Below are 18675 nucleotides of genomic sequence, written 5' to 3' on the forward strand. Positions count from 1 at the left end.
TGGATGTTCTATGGGCAACAAAGAAGGATATTTTATTTTGGTTGGTCTGCAAGTAATGGGACTATTGAAAAGTTTTGAGAAGCTTAGCAATTTTTGCATTTGAATTTAATCAGACATCTCTGATGTAATTCATGTGGATTTGTTTTTACCCACTTTTATTCCTACATTCCTTTACTCAAAATGTCACTGTTTACATTTCAGTTGGCATTTGGGATGAAAATAAATCACTTTTTCCCCAGATATGCACAAAACTGATTTCTTTGAATGAAATGTCACTTTGTCTAAAGTGTCTTCTCCATTGATCTACATCTCTGTTACAGATTATAAAGTGTAAAACCAGTGATTCAATCACTTTTTATTCTTGATATGGTTCTTATCTAATATTTACCTTATGCATTTAATTGGCAAGGGAGAATTTCATTAACTTTAAATTCAGTGAGCACATAAGAAAATTCAATTCTTTTTGATAAATATTCTAATTTCAGAAAATATCCTATCTTATTTTCTTTGTAGATTTCTATCTATGGGAACATATATTACTGCTTATTCTACAAAAAAAACACTGTGATATGAACAGTTTTATGTAGTCCATATGCAACATTCCTTTTTGGTATTTGCTAACCCAGTTAAATGAGTTTAAATTCCGCATGTGGATTCTAAAAATATATAGGTCAAACCAAGAACTGAGGACATGATAATGTTGCATGAAACAGAATGCATATCCAAGGTAAATCCATATCCAGAGTGTCTATTCTATTCCAGCAGAATAAAAAATCTCTGATTCTGTAATAGAAGCAACCCAATATAATCAACCTGTCACCAGATAACTAACTGATCACTCCAGGGAATAGTGCATTGTGGGGACTCAGAATTAATCTCTGTTGCTGGCAGAATGGCCATTCAGTGGTGGTCATAGCCAGGTAGAGCTTGGCCAGAGGGAATTTATGTTGCTGAGTCGATGCCTAACCTCCATCCCTGCCCCCATGGTCACTTTGTTCATGAAACTATAGGGCAGTGAGAAAAGAGACTGGCTTGTATCCAGAAAAATATGTCATCTTATCTACTAGATAATTAAAATTCTTTGCTATTGAGTCCATCCTTTGGTAAGCACTAACCTAGAACAAAAAATATCTTCACATTTTTGGCCTAAAAGAGTACTATCCACCTGCATCTTGCTCAAATTTTTTTGTCACCAATTTTCCAGTCATGTTCCTCCCAAATTCCTAACCATTCCATCAAACCATTTTGCACAAAGTATGAATCTCAAGTCTTGTCATTTCTCCTTCAGACCAAGGTGCAATGCTCAAAGTCCTGCCCACAGGGAGAATTTACCTTCACCACAGTGCTTAAGAGATATCCCCTAAGGGGCTGCAGTGATGTGGCTAACCACTTTCAGATGGTGACTGCATGTTATACAGAACCATCTGCAAACTGACCTGAGTCTTCTCTTCATCTGTCAGCTGATTCTAGAGAACTCCCCGTAAGGTTCTAGTACAGGCTGGGAGTGAGAAGGCAGTGTGGTAGGTGTGGTAACCATTGAACTTCTTCCCATAAGTCACACGAGCCTTCAGGGCCTGCTTGGGCCCAATCACACATACACCACTTCCATTTGATGATGCGCAGTATTTCTGCATATGCCTAACATTATGGCTTTGGGAGTAAGACAACATTCGTTTCATGATGGGAAGCTCAGTTCACATGGTAACTTAGGGACCCACGGTCAAGGGTTCAGTCTCTACAAAAACCCATAACAGGCCCAAAGCCATCTCTCAAAAGGAGGGCAGTTATCTGCAGATGATGGCAGGGGCCTTACTCCAAAGGCCCAAAGGCCTGTGCTATAAGTCATTTGTAGGTGGTAGTTTCAAATATCATCTCTATCTTCCACTGACACTACAAGTATCAGTAGGTGTGCTGGATCATATGACCCAGGTGAAAGAGCAGCCTGGACCAATTGCAAAACCTTCTCTTCCTCTAAGCCTGACTCAAAACTAACAGTTTTTAGGGTTACTCAACGAATGGGTTGAATAAATCTAAATGAGGAATAAATATATTGCCTTCAAAATCCAAAGAAGTCTACTGGGCATTAATTAATCTTTCTTGGTTGTAGGAAGGACCAGCTACAACAACTCATCTTTCATCTCAGAAGGGAGTATCTTAGTAAGTGTCACACCACGGAACTCGTAGAAATTCCACAGAAGTCTGTCCTCTGAATTTCAGTAGAGATTTATTTCTCACCCTCTGACTTACCAATAAATCTCTTACCAGTAAATCTAATTAGCTGCTATTTCTTGCTCGTTGGGTTCATTTAACATAACATCAATGTAACGTGCCAGTGTGGTACCTTCTGGAAGGCAAAGGCAGTCGGGATCCCTGCAAACTAAATTATGATGTCAGGCTAGAGCAGGCAGTAGATAGTAGTGAAGGGAGGCAGTTAGGTGTATCGCTGCCTTGCCAGCTGAAAAACTGGTGTTCTTTATAGACAGGAATAGAGAAAATAACACTTGCCAGATTAATGGTGCATATCAGGTATCAGAGAATATGTTAACTTGCCCAAGCAGCAAAACCGTATCTGATACAGCAGCTGCAGTTGGAGTCACCACCTGGATAAGTTGACAAGGATCTGTTGTCTTTTTCCAAGACCCATCTCTCTTCAGTACAGACCAAATAGGAGAGCTGAATGGGAATGTGATGAGAATCACCATCCTTGCATCCTCTGAGTCCCTGATGTTGTCACTAATCTCTGTAATCTCCCTAGGAATGCAGTGTTACATTTTTGATTTACTGTTTTCCTAGATAGAGGTGGTTCTGAAGGCTTCCATTTGCTTTTCCCATAATAATAATCCCCCACTCCACACGTCAGGGGACTCTGTGAGCTGAAAAGCATATCTGCTTCATATGTATCCCGAAACTGGGGAAGTAAACACAGAATGGGTTTGAGGTCTGTCTCCTCGTGGAGACAGAGCTAAAACTCCATTGAGTGTCTGACCTCCATAAACCTCTCCATTTGGGGTTTCCCCTGGAATTAACGTGAGTTCAGTATCAGTGTCAAGTAGTCCCCATGAGACCTGATTATTTCCCTGATCCTGGTGATGTACAGTTACCCTGGCAAAGAATCATAGATCCCATCGGGCAAGACTGGGAGAAAGTTTGACAGAATAAATTTTTGATAATATATCAGGGATCCTTCCTCAAGGGGACACGGCCTCCCCTTCATTCCTGGGGTTTGGGTCTATAAACTGTCTCAGTCTGAGAATTTATTGAGGGGCTGTAACTCTGTTTTGTTGTTTTAGTTAGACTTTTGTTCACCTGACCTCAAACCTTTCTGCTTATATAAACAAAGAATTTAGTCCCCCATCTGCTTTGCTGCTAGGAACACCATGATTATTAGCAGTCAATGCCCTAGGCTCTTCACCATCCTTCTGATAATCCAAAGTGTGAGGAGGAGTATGTCAAAATTAAAAGTCAAATTTCAGTAATCCAGGGCCAGAGAGATCCCCAAGAAAACATATAGAAAGTGAATGCACTACAACCTGAATTTCAGGCGAGAATTCCACTTTAGCTTAGTGATGGGAATTGTTTAGTACCAAAACTTGACCAATTCTGGTGGATTTCACCCAGGCAGATGCAAAGGAGGGAGCATTTACTCCCTACAGGTATTTCTTTCTCTCTTTGAAGGAAAAGGCAAGAAGAAGAAAGAAGAGTAAAGGAGGGAGGCTAAGAAGAAAGCAAGAGTAAAGGAGGGAGGCTATAGCCAGAAGCAAAGCCCAAAATAATGAACTTGAGGGTAAAGGAAGCACCTGATGGTCACGTTCTCTGTAACTGTACTGTTTCCTTGCAGGGTGGGGAGTGCAAAGTAATGGAAAACACAGGAGTCACATGTATTGCTGATCTTTACAGTTCAGATCATTTTTCTGAACTTTCCGCCTGGTTTCTTTCGGTTTTTCTTTCTGTTCCTCCTTCCACCTTTCCCTCTCTTTCCACTCTCCCTCCACCCCCCCTTTTTGCATATGAACCCAAGTTCTCTGTTTGGTTGGAAACACTGTTGTTGACTTGCTTCATTCTCTAGAGGATTGAAAGTCTCACTGTGAGAACATGATCTTTTCATTTATGACTGAAGTACTCCACTCTGCTCCTACTCCTTTTAGGGAAAGGAAATTGTTCCTAGTTATTTTGGTCTAAAGTTTTACAGACATCATAAACCATAAAGCAAATTGGATTTCTGGGAAACGCCATTCCAGTTAATAATTCCAAATCTATTTTATGGTAAGGTATGTCTCTCTAAAGGTTACATTCTTATGTAAGAAATAGATTTTATTACAACGAAACCCTTATCGCATTTCCAGATTTGTGGCAGCAGCAGGTGCAGAGGAATTCCTGGGTCAGCAAGAAGAGCAAGAAAACCTCTGAGAGCCAGTTAAGATCTTCCACTTCTAGTCATATGCAGAGTAACCCATGTAGCAAAAATAAACCTTGAATTCCCAACAAGCCCACAGTCAATGACAGCTGTCAATGAGAGCTTCTGGTTCAAACAAGTATGTTCCCACTATTCTATTACTGAAACAAGTAAATCCAGAAACCCATTCCTCAGTGCCACTCTTCCCCACACATGCCACTATTTTTTCTTTTCTTTTTTTTTACTTTTTGCTTTATTTATTTATTTTAAATTATTTATTTTTTACATCATTGTTCATTTTTAAACAATATTTGCTTCCCCCCACCCCCTCAGGTGTAGTCCCCATAGAGTTTCCTTCCCCAATGCACCCGTGCACCTTCACCTCAGTCCCCTGTGCTCCTCCCTCCCTCCCTCTGATCTCTCTCCAGCCTCCTCCCCTGCAGTATGTCTCTGATTTATAATTGTCTGTTTTTGCTTTCTTGTGTTTTGTACTGTTATTATTTTTTTACACTGATGTCTTATTCATTTCCCCTATATTCCTCCTATATGTGAAACCATCCGATATTTTTCTTTTTCCTTCTGATTTATTTCACTGAGCATAATTCCTTCTAGCTCCTTCAACTACCACTTTAAAAGTAAAACAGAAATGTAGAGGTTCATAAGGAGAAAAGTGAATGTGGATAGTAAATATAAAATTATTATATATATAAAATGATTATATATATATTATATGTATTATATATATAAATATAAAATGATTGTTACAATGCCTTGTAATGCTCTTTTCTAAGCCAGTGACCTTCTTTTTTACTGAAATGAACAGTAAGAACATTATACACCATGCCCTAGCATCTGCATGCTGAGATATAGCTGTGTAAGTATGGATATAAGATAAATATTATTAAGTTTTACAGAACACTAGATGATGCATCAAGATTTTTCTTTTGTTTGGTCTTCCTTTTATAAATTGTTGGTCATGACTCACTAAACTGATCAACCTACACTTTAAAAACACTGCTTTATGGGCAATATTAGCCTATAGTTTATAAATATTTATTCCAGTAAATAACCCAAAATTAATTTTATTAATTTTTATTTTTTAACACCAGATTTCATATTCAAAGGATCTACTCTTGGGATGTTCTTTGGGGTGTCTTCTCCATTTTTGCCCCATGGTCCAGAAGTCACTGCAGATATCACTGTATATTAAAATTGAATCACAGCCCTTCCTTCATTGTTTCTAACATCAGCCCAAGATTCTGAGCTTCTTCTCCGCCCCCTGACACATTTCTTAAGTTAAAATCTCTGTAAGAAATGGATGGCAATGTATCCAGCTTGGTTACCACTTGAGTAATGTCTGCAGTGATGTCTGGGCTGGAAAAGGCTCACAGTGATGGGAAAACAGTTCCTTATGACAGTTCATAAAATGAGCTACAACACAATGGTGAAAAAAAGAATGATGACAATCTGTGTGCTGGGAACCAGTATCTGAGGTCTATTCTTTAGCTGAAAAGAATAAGATAAGGGCCTCCCTAGTGGCGCAAGGGGTTAAGCACAGCACTATGAAGCTATCCGCAGCCTCTGCAGCACAAGTTCCATCCCTGTCCAGCCAGGGAGCAACCCACATAGCGCAGCAAACCTCTCCTGACTCACCTGCTGCTCCCCTCAGCAGTGTATTTCAGTCAATCTGCCTATTCTGTTCCCCACTCTGTGTCTGGTGAATCCTCTCACCCCCCACATCTCTGGCCTGAACCCCTGCTCTTTATGCATAAATAAATAAATCTTTAAAAAAAAATGTGAGGGAGAGAATAAGTACTTGCAAAACTTAGAATGAATGGTATTTTTCCTTGTGAAGAGTCATATAAATATTTATTATAACATCAATCATTATCTTTCATTTACATATCTTATACATTTTATAGTTTTACATCCGTTGCCTGAGAACTCACAATAACCTTTTAAAATAGGAGAGAAAGTTCTAGTTACAAATTAAAAAAACACACACAAAAAAATTCAAAGCCTAATGGAGTTAAAAATCTAGACCATATTTTAAGGAAGGAAGTTTAGAGTCCTTTGCATGATTTTGATACAGTAAGAACTTAAAATTGTTATAGAATTATGACTTGCCAAGCAGTTCATGAATACAGTGTTTTTAAAACTTTCAGCAATGCCACTTTTAGTGTTGATAACTAAAAAGCTTGCATAAAAGAGGAAAGAGGCAGGAAAAAAAAACCTACTGAAACTCTTTGTGTAAAATATGCCTAATAATTAGAATATAAATTGTCAACTAGTTACTGTTTGAAAATTAAAGATTTTGCATTCATAATCACTATAGATTTTTACCCTTGAATTAGAAAAAAAATTAAATAATGGCCTGAATTGAGAAAGATGGAAATTGCCAATCATCACTACTAAATCTAGAAAAATACCCTAAAGTTTTATGATTATGGTACCTCCTGGTTTCACTGGAAAATCCCAGGTTACACCTCCTGTCCTGTCATATTATCCATAGCACCTCTTTCACTCACAAAAGTATCCTAGTTTGGATAATAACTCTTATGTGGATATTAAATATCCACCCCATTAAATAACCCTCTTGTCTCAAACATCTTTAATATCTTCATGTTCTAGGGTTTGTGCTTCATCTTGAGATGAAGCAAAAACTGGATGATCTATGTTATGTATGCGAAAGACTTCTGCTGTCCATAAGAAGTTTTCCAAAGCATTATTTACCAGCAACTTTTGGCTTTTTAAAAAAGATTCATTGTGGGGTTGGAATCTCTTGAAAGTTTTGGCATGTGGGGCTTAAAAAGGGAAATGTGAACCAAGTTTGACTTGGTGAGACTAATGTAGAAGAAAAATAAGTGAGGCCACTTAACAAAGTTCTTCCCTTAGAGTTTAAAAAGTGAACCACTCCCTAAGAGTCATTCATTCATCACACATGTATTTATTAATATCTCAAGAGTGGTGACTGGAGGCAAGACTGTTCTAAGCACTGAATCAGTTTTGTCATTAGTTTTATGGACTTCATTTTTATTGTTTTTATTTCCAGTAGTTTGCGGAAATGTAACATCAGATGTTTTTATTTAAACCATCCTCTGAGGTCTTTCCTGGCTAGCACGCCTTAAAATTTCCATAATTTGTAATTGTTCTATTCAATAATTACATAGATGATTGCCTAGGTTCAGGTAGGTTAAATAGTTGCTGTGATTTGTTGCATATTATTCATTTCATTTGTTTCTTCCTTAAAACAAGCAAATGAATCAGTAGCCAAGCTAGATATCATGCTAACAGCATCTTTTACTGAGCAAGCAAGCACACCATCTATGGCAAAAACATCTATCACTGAGGGATTGGGGAGACACCATGGCAGTTTATGAGATGTGTTTACTTGCTATATTCTCTAAAGCACTCTGCATTTAAATTGAAGTTGTCATGTGGTACAAGATGACCTGAGGTTTCTGTGTAGAGTATTAAAGAATATTTTCATTGTTCTTTTATGCTTAGATTTACACTTTTAACAAAATATTTCAGAATATATTTTATTATGTATGTGCCAAAGTCCATGCACTCAGATGCTCTCTCTGATGGAGTTAGGACTTTGTTCGAAATCTCACTGTTTGAATTCCCCAAATTGCTTCTGTGGATGTTTGCATATATCTTTTGCTTATTTCTCTCCTCTGCTTTCACGGAAATCTTTATTTCCTACCAATTACTCACCAAAATTTCACAAAGGAAATCTGCAGGCTTTCATTGGTCTAATCATCACTGGTTGAGTGATGACTATCACTGCCTTCACTATCACTGCTGTCACTTCCATTGCTCTTTCCATTGCCAGACTTGCTCTTATTGGCACTGCCATCACTGCTGTCAGATGCATTGTCACTGCTTTCATTACTGTCGCTGCTGTCACTACTGTCACTGCTATCACTGCTGTCACTGCTGTCACTACTGTCACTGCTGTCACTGCTGTCACTGCTGTCACTACTGTCACTGCTATCACTGCTGTCACTACTATCACTGCTGTCACTACTGTCACTGCTGTCACTGCTATCACTGCTATCACTACTGTCACTACTATCACTGCTGTCACTACTGTCACTGCTATCACTGCTGTCACTGCTATCACTGCTGTCACTACTGTCACTACTATCACTGCTGTCACTACTGTCACTGCTATCACTGCTGTCACTGCTGTCACTACTGTCACTGCTGTCACTGCTGTCACTGCTATCACTGCTATCACTACTGTCACTGCTATCACTACTGTCACTACTATCACTGCTGTCACTACTGTCTGATTTGCTGTCACTACTGTCACTGCTATCACTGCTGTTACTGCTATCACTGCTGTCACTACTATCACTGCTGTTACTGCTATCACTGCTGTCACTGCTGTCACTGCTGTCTGATTTGCTGTCACTGCTGTCATTACTGTCACTGCTATCACTGCTGTCTGATTTGCTGTCACTGCTGTCACTACTATCACTGCTATCTGATTTGCTGTTACTGTTGTCACTACTATCACTGCTGTCTGACTTGCTGTCACTACTGTCACTGCTGTCACTGCTATCACTGCTGTCTGACTTGCTGTCACTGCTATCACTGCTATCACTACTGTCTGATTTGCTGTCACTACTATCACTGCTGTCACTGCTGTCTGATTTACTGTCACTGCTGTCACTGCTATCACTGCTGTCACTGCTGTCACTGCTATCACTGCTGTCACTGCTGTCACTGCTGTCACTACTATCACTACTATCACTGCTATCACTGCTGTCACTGCTATCACTGCTATCACTGCTATCACTGCTGTCACTGCTATCACTGCTGTCTGATTTGCTGTCACTGCTGTCACTACTATCACTGCTATCACTGCTGTCACTACTGTCACTGCTGTCACTACTATCACTGCTATCACTGCTGTCACTACTGTCACTGCTGTCACTGCTATCACTGCTGTCTGATTTGCTGTCACTGCTGCCTGATTTGCTGTCACTGCTATCACTACTATCACTGCTATCACTGCTGTCACTACTGTCACTGCTGTCACTGCTATCACTGCTGTCTGATTTGCTGTCACTGCTGTCTGATTTGCTGTCACTGCTGTCACTACTATCACTGCTATCACTACTGTCACTACTGTCACTGCTATCACTGCTGTCACTGCTATCACTGCTGTCACTGCTGTCACTGCTGTCACTGCTGTCACTGCTGTCACTGTCTGATTTATCTTTGCTGCTATCTGATTTGTCATTGTCATGGCTCCCATTGTTATCATTGATATTACTGTCACTATCACTAGCATCTGATGTGCTTTCATTGTCATCATCATCTCCTCCTTTTGAGTCACTATCATTGCCATTATCTTTTGATTCATCAGAGTTATAAGAAGCATCTCCTCTGCTACTGCTGTCACTGTCACTTTCAGAAGGGACATCATCATGGCCATTAGACTCATCACTGCTATTGGGATCATCTCCTTGCATGGATTCATCATCAAATTCATAACTGTCATATCCATTACTACTACTGGCACTACCTGCTTTGCTGTGTCCTGCCATGTTTCCAGGTTCTATTTTCTGACCAGGTCCTTGCATGTTGTCAGCCTCTCCTTGCATCTTAACATTTCCTTTGCCAGCAGTCAGTCCAAGCTGTCCTTTACTCTCCTCATCTACGTTGACTTTCCCAGCTTCTTTGGTAATATTGTTTCTGTTGCCACTGCTGGGATCTTTGATTTCTATTCCCTAGGGAGGAATAGAAAAAAGAATGATTAGTCAGTAATTGTAATGCGGCAAAATTGCACTGGTCTTCAGAAGACTGACTGGGAAAGTAACCAAGAAATAAATCAGTTTCAGTCCCTCAGAAATATCTGTGAAAGTGTGATTTCTTCAGTACTTAAAAGGACTCTAAGGTTTAGATTGTATAACAATACATTCACATTTTTAACCAATAGGAATTTTTGTAAACAGTCATATGTCATATCAGTTATTTAACATAAAATTTTTCTAGAATTGTAACCAAATTTTCTGAAAGGTCTGCTTTTCAAAATTGTTCCATATCAAAGTCCAGTAAGGACTCCATGTTTCTTATTAAATATTCAAATAATTTAGAGGCAAAAATACACAGATGTTTGTCATAATTTGTTTTGCACTACCATCATGTGGGGACTGAGAAAGAGCAGAGACTTTAAATGGCCAAGAAAGAAATCAGCTTCACAGACTGACCTTATCTTGGCTCTTCCCAATAGCACTTGGCTCTAATTCTTGGGTGAGTCCGTTATCCAAAGCTGGGTTTTCTCTGTGACTGGGCTGGGGAGTGTCTGCTGTTCTTTGACCACCATTGTCCTCTGGAATACTGGCAGAATCCTCCTCACTTCTGGAGGCTTGGTCTCCCTCTGTGTCATGAGGTTCTTCTTTGTCCTGAAGGTCGTCATCTTCACTACTAATTGAATTTTGACCTAAACTGTTGTCATTGTTTTCTTCATGCCCCTGCCCATCCTGGCCCCTGCCATTATCAGAGCCTTCTTTTCCATTCCCTGTTTCCTCACCTTCATTATCACCAGAGCCCTTGTCTTCATCCTCACCGGCTCCATCCCCACTAGGACTTCCATCAGAATTATCCAGTCCAGCATCTTCTCTATTGCCAGCTCCACTTCCCCCTGGTGTTACCCCTGTCTCCTCATTCCCATTTCCCTCACCTTCTCTCTGAGGTGTTACTGCACTCGTATTACCCTCGTTTCTACAGAAATTCTCATTTACTTCATCCTCAGGCTCTGTACTGTTACTGCTTCCAGCTACTTGAGGAACTTCTGGGACAACAGTGGCATCCTCGCTCTTACTTATGTCTCCAGCATCCCCATTTTTTGAATTCTTGTCTGTATTTCCATTAATATTGTTCCCATTTGCTGCTCTATCAGTGTTGGTGACTCTTTTTTGTCCCCTGATGCTATTTGCTGCGGTACTTTCTTCTTGTCTCTGTATCCCATCATGGCCATATGTTTCTGGATTTTCTGTGCCCCCATTTTGATGCTCAGTATTCCCCACTTCATTTGCTAACATAGAATTTGTGGAAGAACCTTTCTCTCCTACTTCTACCCACTCCGAGCCATTTCTCCCTTGTCTGTAGCCATTTTTAATATACTGTTGCTTTTCTCTATCACTGTCAAGTATAGGGACACTTTCTTTTGTAGTGCCGTTGACATTTACCTCATCCTGAAAAAAAGAAATAAATCAAAATAAATGGTAAATATCGGCTTGAAGTAAAGCAAGATGAGAACATGAGCATCATTTTTTTTAATTAATAAACTCTAAAAACAGTTTATAGACATTTTATATCCTATACCTGTGGCACATTTGATTTTGCTAGAAGATTTAAATTCATAGATTTGTCAACAGGATGTCTCTCCAATGTCTTGATTTGAGGAACCTAGCAAAGTAAAATACTGTAAATTACATTCTTATTTTGTATACTTACACACACGTGCCTGTGCCCCCACCACACACACACACACACACACACACACACACACTCACACACTTGTCCTTAAGTGATGAAGAAGAAGAAGAGATAAAACACAAAGGCTAAATAAAGTATGGTGTAAGTAGGTAGAAAAGAGAAGAGGTTTATTACAGGGCTTGTGAATTAAATGAGACATGCAAATATTTTTCACAATACTGTACCAATATTATGAAGCATTAATCAGACCTCTTAAATATATAAGGGGAACCATATATTAGATAAACAGAGAGAGAGATCTTTAATGTTTCTATACAACAAGACTCTCTTGCCATAGCACAATACCCACCTTAAATGTAATTCTGACCAAAACCCTTAAGAGAATAGTAGGTATAATCAGAACTAGTGCAGAAGCAAACTCAAGTAAGATGCTACTTGTGCACCCTTCAGGAACACATTTGAAATAGCTGAGAAAATTCTGGACTATATAAATACCAAGTTTTTTGCTATTATAAAAAATGTATCAAGATGTTAACCATAGTACCTAGTTTATAAAACTACAAATGAAAAATAAATAAAATAAAATTACAAATGGTTTAATTTTCTTTTGTATTTATCTGTATATTCCAAATTTTTTACAGTACACATATAAAAAATAACTCTCTGAGTAAAATATTAGTTTTCTTCCAAATTGGAAAAAATCCCATTTTTCCTATTTTTCTTTACTGAAAACTCCTTGAACTATACAAGGTTTGGGGAATTTTTCTTTTTAGGATAAAATTCACAGGGCATGAAGCAAAGATGGACAAGTTCTCCTTGACTTCCAGGCATTGAACATAAATTAATCTGAATGAATTTTTAAAATAATAATCTCTCTGATGAGATGTGAGTTTTTATTTGAAGAAGGGGAAGCACAAATTTGAATTGCATATTTGGTTTTGTTGAGGTATCTTGTGAAGTCTTTCATGCAAGTGCAAAAGTTCAGACTCAGATTATCTGCATAGTCTAAGGAAACATACATTCTTTAATGGCAGTTTAAAAGAGCCAGCAAAGTAGGCAGGTTTTCTGAGGAAGGCATACTCACTGGAATGGCCCATGCTGCCGCCCAAATGCAAAAATATATTATAATCTTCATTTTCTTTTGGTACCAATGGCTGTTTAAAAAAAAAAAAAAGTAAAAATTACTTACATAACAAAAATAACTTCAGCAGTGTATTATTTTGGTCTACAAGCATTTGCCATTTTCCTGGATGACAAGTATGCATAAAAATGAGAAGAAATCTATCAAGACTCAATGATCTAGAACATTCCAGAAATGATAATGATACATACAAAGGCATTATCAGGCTCAGCAATGATATAACTACCTGGGACTTTTCTGCCTATGCCGATGAAGGGACACATCCATGATTATAAAGGATATTGCAATTACTTTATCCTATTATTGCTCTTGATGGTAAAAATGTGTCTTCTGAACAGTTTCAATCAACTATTAGTTCTGCTAAGATTGTGCTTAAAAGATGGAGCATGTATCGCCTCCAACAAAATCTCTATCTTTGGACTATTCCAGGTTGTACAGGAAGTAAATTACCGACAGGAGGGAGCCTAGGTTAGTGGAAAGGTCCTGGAGTTTGGATTTAGAGATCTAGGCTCAAATTCTATCTTTCGTACGTAAGTGTGATTTTGAAAAATTTAAGTAGATATATTATTAAGCCTTTCTTTCCTCCAGCTGGGATTAAACAAACAAACCTAGTTCAGATTATCCCAATATCTTAGCAGAAAAATCTTCTCTAAGACGCCTTCTCTGATGTTCTCAAAGGACATTTGGTGTCTCTCATCTTATATACCCAGCAACTTCTACACACCTAACTAATACCACATTGTACTGTCTTAAAATAGCTTATTCCTCTGTGCTACTAACAGTTCCTGAAAGCCAGGAGGGTGTCTTGATAACCACTGTATTCCAAAACATAGCACAAAAAAGACATTTGAGAATGCTGTTAATTAATAAATACTTACGTACAAACAAAACCTAGCACTTTTACATTTATTTTTCAATCTCTTAATAAATGTTAAAATTTATTATGTAGGACTTCTAAAATCATCATTCCTGTTGCCATTCACATTCAGAAATAATATATGTGGTATATATACACAATGGGATACTACTCACTGATCAAAAAAGATAAATTCAGGCCATTTGCAGCAACATGGAACTGGAAGGGATTGTGCTAAGCGAATTAAGTCAGAAGGAAAAGATAAATATCAGATGATCTCACTTATATGCACGACATACAGAAAACAAACAAAGGATAAAGAAAAAGACAAAATTGGCAAGCTGACCCTAGATATGAAGCATACAGCAGGGAAGGGAAGAGCACAAGGGACTATGGTGATAGAGCATGGATGATGTGATGGTGGGAGAACCACAGGGATTATACATGAGGGGAGAAATCAGATACTATCCAAAATTTAACAACAATGTCAGAAAATAAATCTAAAAATAAAATAAAGCTAAGAAAAATAATTAATAGAGTCCATGTGAAAAATATTAATTCCTATTTATTGATTTCATCATGTTATGATATTATCGCTAGAAAAAGGAAGAGTTTTACTCCTGGTTCATGAATTCCCAAGGGGTTGATAGACTATAATACTGCAAAATAGCCTTGATTGAATTTAATGTTGGTAGAGGAAGCACAATTAAACCCCAGTAAATATTAACTACCATAAGATAATGACATTTCCTCACAGAAGAGATGCCATAGTTCTAGAGCTACTGAGAAGGCAGAAGGTACTCTTTTAGCCATTCAGCAGAATGCCAAGAATGGCTAGACTGCCTTCAAAAGAACCATCAATTAAAACGAGGCTGAAGTGACCTCTGCACAAATGTAAGGCAGGACTATGGGGTGCAAAAGTTGAAGGGCAGCTGTTTGATAAGCAGAGTTTGTATTATACTTTGCAGCCTCAAACCTAACCATTTCAGAGACTCAGCAGAATGTGGTCTACTCTGTGATTTGTAGGAGCCATGGTGTCCTAGAAAAGAACCTATGTTAAAAGCCAAGGTTATGGGCCTCCCTGGTGGCGCAGCAGGTTGAGCGTTGAGCTGCGAAGCTATCTACACCCTCTGCAGCGCTGGTTCAATCAATTCCTGACCGGCCAGGGAGATTCCCACATGGCGTGGCAGACCTCTCCTGTCGCGCCCACGGCTCCTCTCAGCAGTGTATTTCAGTTGTCTGCCTGTTCTGTTCCCCGCTCTGTCTCTGGTGAATCCTCTCACCCTCCCGCGCCTCCAGCCTGCACCCCAGCTCTTGTATAAAAATAAATAAATCTTTTTTAAAAAGCCAAGTTTATATGCGTCCCATTTTTAGACTGCAGTCCTGCAGTTTGACCACTTTAACTCTCTTCCTGGCCCACTCCTGACCCCCACTGCACAACACCTGAGGAAACTTGCTACCATTTGCAAAGGGAGATTCAGAGCTCAACAGACTGCTACAGAGATGGCTTCAATTTTTTCAGCCCAGAAATGGAGGCTTCAGAACTATGTGAACTCCCTTCAGATTATTTCTTATCACAAAGGAAATGAGATTTAGCAATTGCCTAGTTAATTTGGACAAGTGAAGAATAAAATTGAAAAAACAAAGCCAATCAAAGCTCTCTTTGAAAGCCCATGCTGAATCCTTTAAAAATCGGAGTTTTCTAATTTTTTAATCAAAACTAAACAAAGTAATCAGATAATTATCAAATTTCCATCTCAGCTTGCCAATTTTTTCGTAGCAAGTCTCTCTTTTCCTGCACCTACCATGGTATTGTAAAATAGGAAGGGACAGTGAAAGAATCTCTGGATATCTTAAGTAGAAGGTTTTAATCTAACTTTCAAAACCTTAATGTCAATTGGCAAAAATATTATTTTTTAAGCCAAAGGTTGATTTTTCAAGACCAAGAAATTAATGCAACTGGGATTCATTCACTTATTCATTCATTCAATGAACATTTGAAGGCTTAAGATAAGCCAGACCCTGAGCCTAGGGAACAGAAATGAGCTTTATCCCCATGGAGACTATCACTGAGTAGATAAGTCAGAATTTGAAGTAAAAGTAATAGTGTTATATCAAATATTCAACCCATGTATATTTCTTTTTTTTTAATATTTATTTATTTATTTGTACAAGATCCGGGGTACAGACAAGTGTGTGAGAGGGTGAGAGAATTCACCAGAGACAGAGCGACAACCCATGTATATTTCTTAATAAATTCAGTGCTTAAAGGTAATTATTGCTATATTTGAGAGAAGGTAAGATTGTTTCTTTCCTTTTTCATTAAATCATTTCATTTTTATCCCATTTTATTTTGCAATGGTAAAGCTAAAAAATGGCTTTAAATAGGGCCTCCCTGTTGGTGCAAGGGGTTAAGTCTCAGCACTATCAAGCTATCTTGAGCCACTGCATCATGAGTTCAATCCCCAGCCAGGGAGCTAGCCACGTGGCACAGCAGACCTCTCTTGTCTCACAGGCTTCTCCCCTCAGCAGCTATTTCAGTAGATATGCCTGTTCTGCCCCCCACTCTGCCTCTGGTGAATCCACTCAACCTCTACATCTCTGGCCTACAACCCCATTCTTGTATGTATAAATAAATAAAAATAAATCTTAAAAAAAATGACTTTAAATAGATTCTAGAGTCTTAAATGTTTTTTCTGGAAAAAAAAATAGTGAAGGCACTTTAATGAATTATTTATAAAATAGTCAAGAGATTCATTCTGTTGTTACAATTCTAAAACAAGAAATAAAATATTGGCTTTATCTTACATATACTTTTTCTGACCATTGGCAACCGATATTTTAACATATTGCCTGTGTTGGGGCCTCCCTGGTGGCACAAGGGGTTAAGACACAACCTATGAAGCTATCCGCAGCCTATACTGCACAAGTTTGATCCTGGGGCTGGCCAGGGAGCAACCACATGGCGCATCAGACCTCTCCTGGCTGGCCTGCTGCTCCCCTCAGCAGTATACTCTGTCAATCTGCCTGTTCTGTTCCCCACTCTGTCTCTGGTGAATCCTCTCACCCCCCACACCTCTGGCCTGTACCCCAGCTCTTGCATGCATAAATAAATAAATCTTTTTTAAAAATTTTAAAAAAATATATTGCCTATGTTATAAAATTTATTTCTTCACTGATGCAATATTTTGCTAGATGGAATGAGCATTTCTTACTACATAATTTCCCATTATCTTTTTATACGTGATTTGACAAGTCAAATGGGAAAAAAACTCAGTTATCAAGAGTTAATTCACTTTTTAAAGTCTAGTCGACTTCTCTGAAATTCAAATTGCTTTATAAATGAATCACTTGGTTCTGAGTACTGAGGATGTTCTATCTTACCTTAGAAGACTTCAAAGGGACTTTGAAAATCCAGGATTTCTTGTTTTTCTTTTTGAAGACAGAGTGGTACACTGTCCTGGACTTATGCATGACAATTTTGTACCTGCTGAAATTTAAACTCAGTTTGATAATTTTCTCAGCCAATCACTGTTTCGGATCCCTGATATGGGGTTATAAAGTGTCACTATGAAGCACATAATAACTTCCCTCACTTCCTTTGCTTGCTGATATGCATTTGCTCACTGAACCATCCAGTTCCAAAGGGATGAGACTTACTTTCACTTAATTAAATACCTCCTGGGAGGCTGTTTTGCATCTTAAGTATAGAGAATCAGTGTAATGTATCTGAAAAGAGCCACTTAAACTCTGTCACCCTGACATTTCTTGACTTACTAAGGTTGGCAATCTAAGAAAACTCTAGGTTTCTTTAGTAAATATGACTGCCTATTTAAGACCCCTATCATTCTTAAAGTAGGTATTAAAGTGTCTGTGCTATAATTCAAGAAACTGTCCACATGCAGTAGCCTTGACATTGCCTTAACAATCTGTAAATAGTAACTCCCTTGAAATCTCTCTGACTTAGTGATGTGAAATTTAAAAATGGATCAATTCAGTATTTATTATGAAGTAAAATTTTTAAATTGGATATTCAAAATATTAAAATTGATTTTAAAGTAGCTAGATGTGCAAAGGTAGGTATGAACAATAGATTTACGTCTCAGTTATCCAGTTATTTGTGGCAGCAGTAGAGGACAAAATAGAAAACCAAACTGTGTTTCTAGCAGAAAGTTTAAGTACCTGAGCTTACCATTCTTTCACATCCTGAATATCTGCTCTAAAGCAATTCATCCCTACGCTATTTTTCGAGTTTGTGAGATCAAAAACTTGACAATTTATGTGTCTCCAAATTTTTGTTTGGAATTTTCAGGAATGTCCCAATCTTTTTCTTAATGTTACAAAAGCAAAGGGTGTGACCCACATAAGCCACTAATACACTTTCTACTACCCAGCAATGGTAACTCCAGGATTTATATATAGAAGAACTATAGGGGGAAAGCAGTGGGTTGAAAATGAGTGCAGGACATGGAAAGAAGTGTTGCCTTGAAGCTGTGTTTTCATAGCAAGCACATTGTTTTCATTTAGACAGTACTTTCATGTGAGTGGCTTAAAGAACTTAATCAAATTTTAATGAGTCTCAAGTCACTCCTGGGAGCAATACCCTCACTCACACACAAATACCAGTGGAAGTTAATAAACTCAAATGACCTCCCTTTTCCTTTCATTTGAATTAACATGAGTTATGGAAGAGATTTCAATAATTGATTAAACTTATGGGCAGAAAATCAATACAGATAGGAAGATTTTAAAAGAATTATGAACCAACTTGGCCTAACTGGCATTTACTGAGCACTTCATTCAACTGTAGTAGAATAAATATTCTTT

General features: G+C 38.2%; 1 protein-coding gene across 1 annotated transcript in view; it reads right to left on the reverse strand.

Annotated features, from left to right (window-relative positions):
* Positions 1–8151: 8151 nt before the first annotated feature.
* Positions 8152–18675, reverse strand: part of DSPP (dentin sialophosphoprotein) — a gene marked incomplete at both ends in the record, with an annotated part of 36128 nt that continues 25604 nt past the window's right edge. Inside the window, 3 exons of the mRNA XM_084232966.1 lie at positions 8152–10140; positions 10621–11607; positions 12871–13005. Coding sequence (XP_084089092.1) covers positions 8152–10140; positions 10621–11607; positions 12871–13005 — 3111 coding nt within the window. The remainder of the gene's footprint in view (positions 10141–10620; positions 11608–12870; positions 13006–18675) is intronic.

This window comes from Talpa europaea, assembly GCF_964194135.1.
Source record: "Talpa europaea genome assembly, chromosome: 5".
NCBI lineage: Eukaryota > Metazoa > Chordata > Mammalia > Eulipotyphla > Talpidae > Talpa > Talpa europaea.